General features: G+C 34.3%; 1 protein-coding gene across 1 annotated transcript; it reads right to left on the bottom strand.

The window, feature by feature from the left end:
- Positions 1 to 5,862: 5,862 nt before the first annotated feature.
- On the bottom strand, positions 5,863 to 7,221 carry LOC129220873 (hexokinase-2-like). Its single transcript, XM_054855306.1, has one exon. It carries the CDS (start codon positions 7,219 to 7,221, stop codon positions 5,863 to 5,865), a length of 1,359 nt encoding a protein of 452 aa, XP_054711281.1.
- Positions 7,222 to 13,307: the final 6,086 nt, after the last annotated feature.

The following is a 13,307-nucleotide window of genomic DNA, read 5'->3' as shown; positions in this document are numbered from 1 at the left end:
AGCTAGGCAGTTGCTTGAGACAGAAACTGTTCAAAACTTCTTGAATGTAATAGTAGTTTTGTTGCACAGATCAACATGTTTATTTGCTCTACTTATTTCAAATTCATTTCTATCTTTGTTTAAAGAATAACCCGTTCCGTTCCCTACATTCATCATGGAATTCCACGTAAAAAGTCCACCAAGTAGAATTGTAAAACTTCAAAATGAAATAAATTAGGTGATCAATTAATTTCCCCTTTCAAAAACTTATTTCTCATTCGTGATTAATCTGAAAATTCTCTCTTTCAACTTCAAAATGAAGAAAGATAAATAGTAAAAACTCAGTAAAAAATGTTCGTTAAAACAAGGGCACTTCATTAACCGAATATCACGTCACGCAATTAAAAAAAAAGGGGGGGGGTCATCTCCAAATGCATCCGAGGAACAACTTAGTCATATTTTTCAGCTGTCATTCAGTACTTGGAAGAAAATATATTCTGACAAATGCAATTTTCCCTTAATAAGAAGAAAAACTCATCAAATCTCAATTCCAAGAATAAAAAATTTTAATTTATTGTTATCTACACAAGTTTATCTCGTACTGCTTTTATCAAACCACATTGACAAACTAATAAATAGCAAGAAAAAATAACAATCGTGCTAGGTTTTATGTGTCACTGAATGTTCTTTTTAAAAAAATTCAAACGGCGGTGTCTGTGCCATTGACCCCCAGCACTTTTACTCTTCCCTCGTAGGCATCCGTGATTTAAGAAAGGTCGAATTCAGGAACTGTTTCTAATTTCCAAGTTTGGCAGAGTTTAGGCATTGCATTTTCACTAGGAGCCAAAAAACGTTCACCTTAGCGATGTCAAAAAAAGGCTCCGCTCCGTTTTCAATGAAGTGCGAGTAATGTAAGTTTTAAAAAATTAATTAATTTAAATTTTGACATCTTACCAGGAAACATCACGAGTTCAGTAATCATGAAAAAAGTTAAAAATGGTCGCATTCGAAAGAGTATCTTTAGAAAAAAATTTGACCCAAATATTGTGTGCCCTCGTCCTTTTGTTTTTGAGATATGAGGGGTCAAAGTCTGTCGAAATCTTACGAAAATTCGCCAAATTTCAAGACTTGGCAATAAATGGAAAATACCACGTGATTTCATCGCCTGCGTCTAGCAAGACTCTCATTTCCATTTCTGGTCATCTGCAAAGCGCGTAAACGATGTTTCGAATTAACCCTTTACTTGTGTGGGTAAAATTAAAAAGTAACTATGAAGCCTGTGAAATGGAAACTAGAGAGCTTTATCCAGAGGAGCTACAACTTTATAACGAAATTGAACGTAGGATTTAACTTTGTAATCGTGATAATAATGCATTTCAGAATTTAAGTGCATTTCAAGTGTGTTTTACTTAACGAATTTAAGTTTGTACTCTTGTTATGAAATGTGTTGTAAGTAATTAATAATTATGTACGAGAACTAATATGAATAAGTAAAAAAAAAAAACATGCTTATTAAAGCTTATATATTGAAAATAAAATGGATATTTTTTGATGTTGAAAGAAAATGATCATGGATTGTAGTATCCCAGCTCTTATTTTTTTTTTTTTCAAAAGTTATTATCATTCATGAAGTTTTATTGTCTGACCACTGCTAGCGAAAATGTTTAATTTTTAATTTAAAATCAAAAAAAAATAATAATTAAAAAAAAGAAAACAACGGATAGTAAATGTCAAAAATTTGCACAGCAAAACTAACGATGTCGGAAATTACTTCATAACAGATTCTTATCAAAAATTTTATAGTCGACAATCATTACAACAACCCCTGTAGTTCGAAAAAGTCTGTCACTGCAACTGAAAGTTGCTATAACGTAAATGCACATCATATTGCATGTTATTTACTCATTTTTAAAAATACCTAAGTCACTTTTACCAATTATGTTTCACGTTAAAAGGGAATTCAAATACGATCAAAATAAAAATTAATACAGTTTTTTTTTTCATTTGACTTGTTAGAGGGCTTACACATAACTTGAAAACGATACACATAACGAAAAACACACTGGAAATAACTGACAGAAATCGTTTTTTTTTTTAATTTGAGAACATGGTTTGAAATCTTTAAAAATGTCGTTGTCTTCGTATTTAGATACTGTTGAAGACTTCAGACTTACGACTTTTCAAAAAAAAAAAAGACTTTAAAGTGTGTTTACCGTTTCTCTACGGTTATCATATTTTTTTCAATACAGTTTCATCATCGAATAAACTCTTTCAGTGGAAATATTTCACCCTCAGAAGCATAAAAGTTTTAAACATCAGTTTTTTAACAGACAGTCTTAAGAATAACAAAAAAGTTTAAACTTTGAAAGGTATATTCAAATGTATTCAGTTAATACGTTCTATTGGACGCTAAAATATCATCACATCTGTGGAATTTTAAACGAGATTTTGTGCTCGAACCCTATGACAGATCGGTCGCAGTAATAGGAGGTCGTTCTTGTTGACTGCAGTTAGGAGCGCACTGGTGGGAGGCCACTGTGACCTCCCAAAAAATTTCCTTATTCGACAAAGTTCGTCTGACAGTTCGGCAAATTAGAGGATATAATTACAATTTTTTAACTACCGAAAGTTACTTTTCATACATGATTATTTGCGCATACTCGTATTTTATCGCTCGGCAAAATTTGAATTTTCTTTCGGTAAATTGAGAATTTTTGCTTTCCCAAAAGTTTAAGCTCGGGGAACCTCTCACTGCAGTATATTTTAATTTGCCCCGCGCCATGGTAGTCACCCCGAGTAAAGAATTAATGCGATATTTCTCACGCGCTTTGGTGGTGACCAAATATGGAAGTGAAATGTCTTGTCAGATGCAGATGTTGAATTCGTGCCGTACCTTCATTTCTGAACAAAACTCGCTAAATTTGGCGACTTTGCTAAAAATTTTGGCAATTTTTAAGACCTCATATTTCGATAACGTGGTCACGAGGGCACGTAGTTTCAGTGCCATAAACATGTTTTCCAATGCTCTTTCGAATGCCACCAATTTGGAATTTTTTTGAATTTCCTTGATCGTGATGTTTCCTGGTTAGATTCAAATTATGTTTTTCGCAATCGCGTGTGTGTATGTAGGCGTGTGAGTTTGTGTCTGTGTGCAGGCATGAGTGTGTGTGGCTGTGTGTGTACATGTGTATAGGTATGTGTGTAGGTGTGTATGTGTGTGTAGGTGTGTATGTGTGTGTGTAGGTGTGTATGTGTGTGTAGGTGTGTGTGTATGTATACCTGTGTGTGTAGGATATGGACGCAACGTGGAGAGGGTTTTCGCTAGAGGAGCAGCAGCGTGAAGTCGGTCGACGGTGGTGCTGCAGAGGGAGGCGGGAGGGAAATAAAATCATAGGAAGCAAAAAACAGTAAAATGAGAAAAATAAGCAATGTGATTGCTCAAAAATGGAGTTGTTTCCTTCAGTCAAAAGTACTACTTTTAGTCACTGAAATTGATAGAATAAGCAAAAAAAAAAAAACATGGACCCAGAAAATACTTTTATTTTCCCAAATGTTATTTTTAATTAATTTCTTAAAATGTCTAATTTTTCAAACAAGATGATGTCTTTATGACGTCACAAATGATGCAATGATGCACTGGTGCATTCAACTTGCGCGCGGAATGTTTACGCTTGCTGTCTACCGCATTTCCAGGTTATGATAATTCAGAAGCGAGTTAAATATTGCACTCTACGCTTGCTATCAACCATACCGTTGCCACTACATACAAGTAAAGGAGTGAATTAATATTGCGCTCTGCGCTTCCGGCAACATTGGATTGCAGTTGAAATTGCAGCTGAAGCGTAAAAAATAAAATTGAGTCTGCGCACCTTCTTTAATATTTTTTTTAATAGTAAACTTTGTCAAATTATTTAAAAAATGGCTAAATCCTGTGTTTTTAAGCATGCTCTTTCAGAAAAAAAAAATACTTTTAAAATTTCGGAAACGACCCTATTCTATTGAGGATATTGTTTTTTATGATCTTACTAGAAATTCCACTGATTTTTGACCGAGTTTGCCTTTGAAGAAAACAACCCCCATTGCAAATGTTCTTGAATTCACAAAATGTCAGTGAAATGATGCGTAGGGGGTGAGGTGCCACCCTAAGGTTTTCCTTAGTTATAACCGAAATTTGGCAACCTCACTAATGTACCAACTGTCTAAAAAAGCCTAATACAGGGTATCCGAGAAAGATCCGTACAACTTCAACAATTTATTGAAAAAGAAACAATAGGGTTACAGCGAAACTAATTAGTACATTAGATAGAATAACTCAAAAAGTTTTTTTCTGCAGTATATTTCTGACCATATATGGCGCTACATGTCACGCAAAGGAATATTAAAGCATTTTAGTTATTTTAATGGCGATCGCGTGAAGAAAGCTCAATGTGTTGCGTGGTCTATCGAAACAAAATCCGATACGCAAACACAACGGAACAAAACATCCAAACAGCTGTAGCTATTGTTGATGTTAGCATGCTTAAACGGTCGTGGATGGAATTGGATTATCGTCTTGATATTGTTCGTGCTACTGCTACGAAAGCGTCTCATGTAGAAATTTCCTAAGGTAATAACTTAAGTTATAGGAAAAAAACTTTTTGAGTTATTCTATCTAATGTATTAATTAGTTTCGCTGTAATCCTATTGTTTCTTTTTCAATAAATTTTTGAAGTTGTACGGATCTTTCTCGGACACTCTGTATTTCTAATCTGCAATAGACCGCTTAAAGTTAATAGTAATTATTGGGATTACACTTTTTCTTGCATTTGGAAAATTAAATATTTGCAAAACGAATATTTTTTGTAGCGCAGTGCTTACTTTTTAGTGTCTGCAACTAAATCGACAATAGTGTGATTCATTTGCAGACAATAAAACTCAAACTTAGATGGGATTTTATCAGAGTTTGAAGTTCCCAATGATAACAAGTAAGCATAACATTTGGCGAGTTATGGAAATGCGTTTGATAAATTAATTGCTTGTCCCCAAAATATTCAGCAAAACTCCATCTCTCGCCGAAAAAAGTTCAGAAACGGAAGTTTACTTTTGTCGAGAAATTGTCTTAACGTGGAACACTTGGCACTTTTACAAAGTTTTTAGCGAAACTAGTCGACACAAAGTGCTTATCTGCTTATCAAACGCGGATTAAAATAATGTTGCTGACATTTAAAGCTTAATGTCTAATTCTTAAACAAAGCTCACCATTATTGACGATTAAAAATTCCATTACAATAAAAAATAATCTGCGAAATTATTATAAACCATCATAAAGTAAAAAACTAGTCAAATAAATACATTATGTCATATCGAAGCAATAAACTTTTCATTTAATTTTTTTCTGAAAAGAAAGCAAGATAAGCAAAAAGTGTCAAAAGTAATTTCAGCAGCAGGAACTTTCATCGCCAATACGGCGTGTTCCACGTCATAAAGATTCCTTCTATTATGTGATATTTTGGCTGCTTGCTGCAATTCTTAAGTACCTTTTCCGTTAAATGCAATGTTTTTGAAAAGGTACTATCAGTTATAATGAGAACCATACGTGGGCGACTGGTTTTCGAGTAGTCCCCCATAAATAGCATTAAATTCGAACAAACCGTTATTAACAAATTGTCGATATAAGAGAATATGATCCACCTATTTGTTCTAACAGCAACCGCTGTTAATAGAACTTGGAACAGCATTGGCAAGTTGGAGAACTTGGCTTCATAGTCTCTCTATAACCGATAAATATGTTTGAAATTTTAACATTATAAAATAAGTAGTATACTATAAGCAGCCAGATAAGTCTGAAACAATTTTAAGAGTTTTACAACACTTTATTTAATATCTTACTTAAAAGAATGTCATTTATAATTTTCTGTCCTTTTCGCGTTTTTCTCTGACTGCCGCAGCAGCAACAAAAGCAGCGCCGCGCCCACTTCCATCTTCTGACAACATAAGTTTAAATTTATATCTTGGATCAGTTAGATCTGCGATTTTCTCCTCCATTATCTGCTTGAAAAATGGGTGGTATCTATACACAGATCCATCAACGCCAATCGTCGTTTCGGGTCTTTGCATTTTGTTCAGCAACGTGGCAACAGCCGCCGAAACTAAATGCGCTGCCCTTGTAGAGACACGTCTGCACACCCGTTTTAGAATTTCACAATCTTCTTCTGGTGTTTCAATGAAGCCTAATTTCCACAGAACACTTTTCGTTTTGGGGTACAATCCTTCGCCATCTTCTTCAATGTGAGAAACATATTTGCTCTTGAATGAACCTTGCTCTCTAACTCTATTGGGCAATCTCTGTGGAATCAGTCCTTTCTCGTCAAACTCAACTAAAACTTTTCGAACGATTTCTCCCATGTACATACCAGAAATCATCTTCTCGAACACTTGCTTTCCCTTGTTGCACGACTCCTTGTCAATTTCCTTATCAAATTTCGTTCTCAAAAAATCCAGGCAACCATCATCGCCGAATGCACCCCACTCAGTGTTCACAATCATTTTTTCCCGATCCTCATAACCAGGCTGTAATGTGTGAATGTTTTTTGTGTCTTCCACGTAGCAAGCATTACAACCTGTCCCAACTATTAAACCTACTTTGCAGTTTTCGTCCTTATAAGCACAAGTTGTCAGAGTACCTGTGGTGTCATTGACAAAAGCAATCACTTCGACACTGATTTTCCCGCTACGTTGAATGGCATCGTTGAGTAGTTGAACGACATCTCTTCCTTCTACGTCTGAACATTCGAATCCTTTTGTCCAAAATACAAGAGTTGCACTTGTTAAAGAATGTTGTACACAGGGGAAGCTGAAAGTAAAACCGAGTGGTAATGTATCTTTAATCTGATCAACGTCCAATAACAATTTCTCCAAGCAATTTACAATAAAGTCAAAGAGCTTATTTCCAGGCCCTTTCATGATTTCTTCAGGTATGCTATAAATATTACCAGCAATTTTTACGTCAGTTTGCATCTCTATGGTCAAAACTCGGAAGTTACTTCCACCCAAATCTAATGCAAGAAATCTACCTGTTTCTTTGCCATTGGGAAATGAAGTAACATAAGTAGGGAACATCTTTACAGTAGCAATACTATTATGTTCTGCGCTCAAGCCTCTTTCCATTTGTTGCAGTAACAATGAAGAAACTTTGAAAAGGGTGTCATCATCGAGAACAAACTTATCTAATATCGCATCCATCTGTTCCAACTCAGAAGCCATTTTAATGTATACTGTTTATTTGAAGCTGTTTATTTCAAACTTCTTTACTGTTGCCACAAAATAAAATTATCAAAACAATAAATGGCGATTACGTTTTAAAGTTTCTTCATTAATATGACTACAAGCAAAGCTTCGTTGAAGCCTTGCTACAAGGAATCATTTCATAAAATGCTTTTATTAAATTTATACAAAGACTGAACTTGATCTTAACTGTAAGAAGAAACAGTTGCCGAATCCAGTCCTTCAACTTTTGTCAAACTTAATCTTTACTAATAATAAAGCAGAAAGTCTCTCTGTCCGGAGGATGTCTGTAGGATGTCTGTGACGCGCATAGCGCCTAGACCATTGGGCCGATTTTCATGAAATTTGGCACAAAGTTAGTTTGTAGCATGAGGGTGTGCACCTCGAAGCGATTTTTCGAAAATTCGATGTGGTTCTTTTTCTATTCCAATTTTAAGAAAAAAACTATGATAAATTACGAAATTATCATAACGTGGAACCGTAACATGGGCATAAGCCAATTGGCGAGATACGAAATTATCATAACGTGGAACTGTAACGTGGGTACAAGCCAATTGGCGAGAAAATTCACCATACATTATTTGTAAATATACAGGCGAACCAAAAGACCTTTTAATTTTTCTATTACGGGCAAAGCCGTGCGGGTGCCACTAGTTACCAATATAACAGTTAAGTAGGTTTGATTGGGGGTGGCTTTTAAGATTCAGATGGGTGTCCCACTTACTCCATTAGATAAGGAAAATGGGACATCTCCCTTTTATTTAAATTTAAATCGAGCGTATTTAAAGAAGGGTAAATGGGTCATACTTAATGAAGTATGTACATTTTTAGCATGATGTTTTTTTTTTTTTTTTTTTGAAAATGCATCCTTGTATGAAATATCAATTTATTTAAATCTGTATGACGGAAAATTATATAACATAAAGCAAAACAAATACATCTGTGAAATTTGTTGAAAGCCTATAATAGGTAAATATTTTACTTTTACATACTAGTCGACTTCGCTAGCTGCTCGTTGCCGCTTGCTAACCACCGAAGATTGCTACGAAATCTTGTTTGGTTCACGAAGATTTAAACTACCTGTTAAGAAGAATCAGTTACAATACGCATTACGATTAGAACAAAATGAAAAGCATGCTCCCCTTCCCGTAAAAAATGAGAATTTTAGTAAAACACTCATGAAACATATAAAAATATTTAAATCCCACTCCGTCCCGAGGACAAAAAGAACTTAATAAAATACGTGTAACAAAATTGTTTTTAAAGAAACGCCTCAAAGAACACCCCTTTCCAAAGAGTACAAAATAACTGTACCAAATTAAACGGCTTAAGGGCCTCCTGAACATAGCAAAATAGTCGTTTTGTATGTTTGAAAAGTCGCTTTCAAATTCGTTGTATCTAGTAATATATTTTGCTGTTTATCTCCTAGCTTGATTTGAGCTCAGCCTAGAACTTTTCGCTAAAATAGAAACCCTAATATCTGCTGTTCTAATTCATTGAGAAAATTGGAAGAAGCTTTATTTGATGCAGAAAAGAAATCTCTTTCGAATGACATAGAATGCTGAGGGGTGTGGGAAATCTTTCATACCTTAAAAAGGCAATTTACTTGAAATTTAAGCTTAAAAAATTTCTTACAAAAAAACTAATTCGAAATTCTCTTAGACGCAGGCCCGCCACAGACTTTCTTTCAAAATTCTTTGACCTTACTTTTTTTTTCTTCAAATATATAGAGATAAGGGTATGTTAAATAAATGTAACACGGTTAGGATCAACTTAGATAAATTAGTCTAAATTATGGAGTTGGAAAAGAAATTTAAAACACTAAATGGGCAGCATCTACTTAGTTGGCTAAGAGAGAGCCATTATCACTTCCAACCTCAGTAATAATTCCAACATTACTGCCCGATCTTGAAAGTAAAGACTAGCACTCAGAATGGATTCCATTTTAAAAAGGGGCGATAGGTTGAAGATGGGCACTTTCCGCTCATACTCTCTGTCTTTTTCGACGCTACTTTGCAAGATCTGCTGAACACGTTATTTGCAACCTTTACTTCCCTCTCTATTTCGATAAAATTGGAGCAGACCTGACGCATGCACAAATTGACGCTAGGTCTCAGCTAAGGAAAACTGACAGTACAGTGAAACCTGTGTAAGTTGACCACTTGCCGTGCACTACTTTAGTGATCAACTTAAACAGGTGGTCAACTTATAGAGGTTGAATTAAATGCTATAGATCTAATTCTGTGCCTGAAACTAGCGGTCACCTTAGACAGGTGGTCAACTTACAAGGGTGGTCAACTTTACAAGTTTTACTGTATCTGCGTCAGGCAAATAAACACTGTTTCTATATTTCTATTCGTTTTAGCAAATTCAGCAGTTTTTTTTTTTTTTTTTTTTTCATTTGCATTTGCATCATGAACTTCAAAACTTAGAGCTTCATAACACTTTATGGTTTATGCAAGTTTCAAACACATAGTCCCAAGCTTTTGCAGGTTTTGTAGCTGAACTATCAATTCCTACTAAGTTTTCATAGTTATCTTCGATTCCACTAATAGAAATTTTTCATTAAAGTTGCTTTTGGTTTTAGAATCGTCACTATTATGAGGGATCCATTTGCCCCTTAGTGAGGGGGAAAGGACCCGCTTACCCCTTATGTGAAAAATTTATGGGGTAAGTGAGACCTCTACTCTTAAACACTTATTGACAATAATTTTGTGCAAAAACTCTTATTGTAGTCTGCACTACTACAAATGAAACGTTAAACTACACATGGAAAATTAATGAGCAAAAAATAAATAAATAAAAACTAACTTGGAAACACTTTTTGAAAAATATTGCTTGAACTCCTTATAAAATATTTTTTGTAACATTTTTTGACTCAAATTCTATGACGTAAACAAGAAGTTCGGTCTAGAACTAAACGAGCCTACTTTCCCGTATACACATACTACTTTCTAGTACCTGATCAATATTCTCAAAAAACTAACAAATAAAATAGCAGCACCTTTTAAACAAAGCAGCTAATGCATTTTTTTCCAGAATTTTTTTTAACAGCTTTCAAAACGAAAGAATAATAATTAAAATTAATAAATTCATTAAAATAAATACATCATATCAAAAAACAAAAAAAAAATTGTTTCTTTTTCCCCTGCTGCCAAAAATAATTTGAATGAATTAATGCACTTACCAAAATAAATAAAAACAATAAAATGTCAACTTAAAGAAATAATTTTCATTGTCAAAAAAAAAAAAAAATCGTCTGCGCATATCTTTATGTAGAAACATAAATAAATGATTTCGAATTTATCCGCCGAAAACTGAATACACCTAAATTAAAACTTTAGCGTGAAAATAAAAACAAGTCATATCAACAATAATTATTTCACAGTTAAAACTATAGCTGTGGAGTCGGAGTCGGAGTCAATCTCATTTTGAGATAAAGGAGTCGGAGTCGAATATCCAAGAATCAGAGTCAGTCATTTGTCCTCCGTGAATAAATTTTTGCCAAAGCTACGAAATCAGAGTCGAAGTCGGGGAATCGGAGTCCGACTAATTGTCGGGCACAGTAGTCGGAGTTGGGGTCAGGTGCCCTTAAATTCTAGGAGTCGGAGTGTCTGGAGTTTGGCGTCAAGAGCTATTTCCAACAAAATTTGTTTGAAGTAAATCCGCTTTCAAGTACGGAATCTACATTGACTTTCAGTTTCCCCGTAGGCGCTAATGTTAAGGGATTTGAACTGTTCAAAATTGAACGGAAAATTGTTCAAATCAAAAAGATATTTTATATACAAGTTTTTCTTCAAAAGCTTTTTCCTACAAAGTTTGTTTGAAGCAAATTCGGCTCACAGTTCGGAATTGCCTTGAATTTCCCCGTAGGAGCTAATGTTAAGTTTTTTTGAACTGTTCAAAATTGAACAAAAAATAGTTCAAATCAAAAAATGAAATATAGGAATGAGGTGTCCTTGCCGAGATCTTTCGAATAAAAAAAAAATTATTCGAATCGGACTATTCACTCAAAAGTTACTAGGGGGGGGACAGACAGACATTTTCCCCCATCTCAATACCCTACTTTCCAATTTTTAATATTTCGATATTTATTTAATTATTTTATTTATTTTTGACTTTTTTTTTTTGTTTTTCGCGATATTTTTAAGATGCATTAAGCCTTCTTTCATGCTTTTTTCTTCTTTTTCTGACTTGTACTGGGAAAGTAGGCTAAAAAAAGCTCCACTAAACCTAAATATATACAAAATCAATCACTGTGATGAAATGTGACATTTATAAAAAAGTACAAAAGTCATACCTCTATCAGTTTTTGAGGGGACCCATTTTAATCATGTAAAAACACAACACTCCTCTCCCAGTCTAACCTTAGAGCTGGAATTAGCAGATAGTAATTTGAAAAACGTTCTGGAGTGGGGAAGCAAAGGTTTTGTATTCAGCACATTTTGAGGGAAAAAACAACAAAATACCTTACAAAAATGCAAGGTTACATTACATTTCCAAAATTCAGAGGGTTCGATTGCCCCCCTCCCCCCCCCCTCCATCGTCGCCCAAATGATGGGCTTGGGGATTAGCAATTTTAAATACTAAGAATCCTTGATTGGAAGAGTTCACATTGTAATAGGTGCGAGGACAACTGTGTTTCAGAGGTTTATATTATCACTAGAGACGTACCGAGTATTCGGTAACTACTCGGTACTCGGCCTACTCGGTCAATTTGCCGAGTACTCGGTACGCGGCCAAATTCTGATCAGATACTCGGCCAATACCAAGTAGTTGCAAAAAATTGAATATTATTAAAGACAGATACTAAAATTTATATAAAAAAAAAAAAAAGAGCAAGCATTATATTCTGCAATCATTTACAATTGAAATTTATAAGTCAAATTTAAATTTTGAGAATAATGAAGTTTGTAATGCTTCAATGGAATAAATCTTATTTCAATGTCCGTAAAGTTAATAAAGCTTATTCATTAAAAATTATGCAAAAAAGGTAAGTATAGAAAATATGGAATTTTTATATTAAAAATGAATCTTTGCTGCAAACAAAAATTAGTTATAAAAAATATAAAAATACCTTTTCTTAAAAAATAAAAGGAAATAAAACAACGTTAAAAGCACAGTGCAGGAACACTGCAGACACGTGTTTTGGCGTTACAAGGAATTCCTTTTTCAATGCACAAAATGGGAGCTCGTGGATTTAAAGGCATCCGACAAAAGTCGGATTTTTTTGTCGAATGTCTTTACATTCTTTAGCTCACATGTATGCACTCAAAAAGACGTTCCTTGTAACGGGGGGGGGGGGGCAGAAACACGTGGTCTGCAGTGTTCCTGCACATTTGTTTTATCTGCTTTTAAAAATTATTTATGTTTGGGGGACTAGAACTATAATTGATTAATATACAGTGAAACCCCTCCTAACGGACACCCCTCAAAGGCGGACACCTCTCTATTGCGAACAAAAAAAAGTGTCCTGTTAGTGTCCACATTAGAGGGATTTTACTGTAATTTGTTTTAATACCAACTTGATTAATATACCTTTAGTTTATTTATTTTTAATTTAAAAAATAATGTTTTTGTAAAATTTTTGACACAAACAAAATTGTTTATATAATGCGTAATTAAATTTCAGCAGGAATTTAGTTTTAAAAACTATTGTATGGACAAGAAGGTCTAATCTATTCCAAATAAGTTCAAAATTCATCACATGCGTGTCGGTGGTTCTTCTTAAAACATAATTGGTACTTGGTAACTCGGTCGAGTAGTGAAAGGCCGAGTACTCGGTAACTTGGTACTCGGCCGAGTAGTGAATGGCCGAGTACTCGGTACTCGGCCAAAGTGCTACTCGGTACGTCTCTAATTATCACAAAATAAAATTTAAATTCTTCAAAAATAACAACTTTACTGTTTTGACTAAGTGAACTGAGCAAATTAAATTCAATGTCTGTAGTTCACTTAAATGGAAAATTTTCTCAATTTAAATAACTCAAGAAAATTCGTTTAGTTTTAACTGTTAAGACATTAAGTCAGTTTATCTAGAACGAATATATGACTTTCCATTTACC

The sequence above is a fragment of the Uloborus diversus genome, chromosome 4 (genome assembly GCF_026930045.1).
Source record: "Uloborus diversus isolate 005 chromosome 4, Udiv.v.3.1, whole genome shotgun sequence".
Taxonomy (NCBI): Eukaryota; Metazoa; Arthropoda; class Arachnida; order Araneae; family Uloboridae; genus Uloborus; species Uloborus diversus.
This window is presented reverse-complemented; position numbering and strand designations above follow the sequence as displayed.

Coding starts and splice junctions, on each gene's coding strand:
- LOC129220873 (XM_054855306.1), bottom strand. CDS start 7,221: ATGGCTTCTGAGTTGGAACAGATGGATGCGATATTAGATAAGTTTGTT.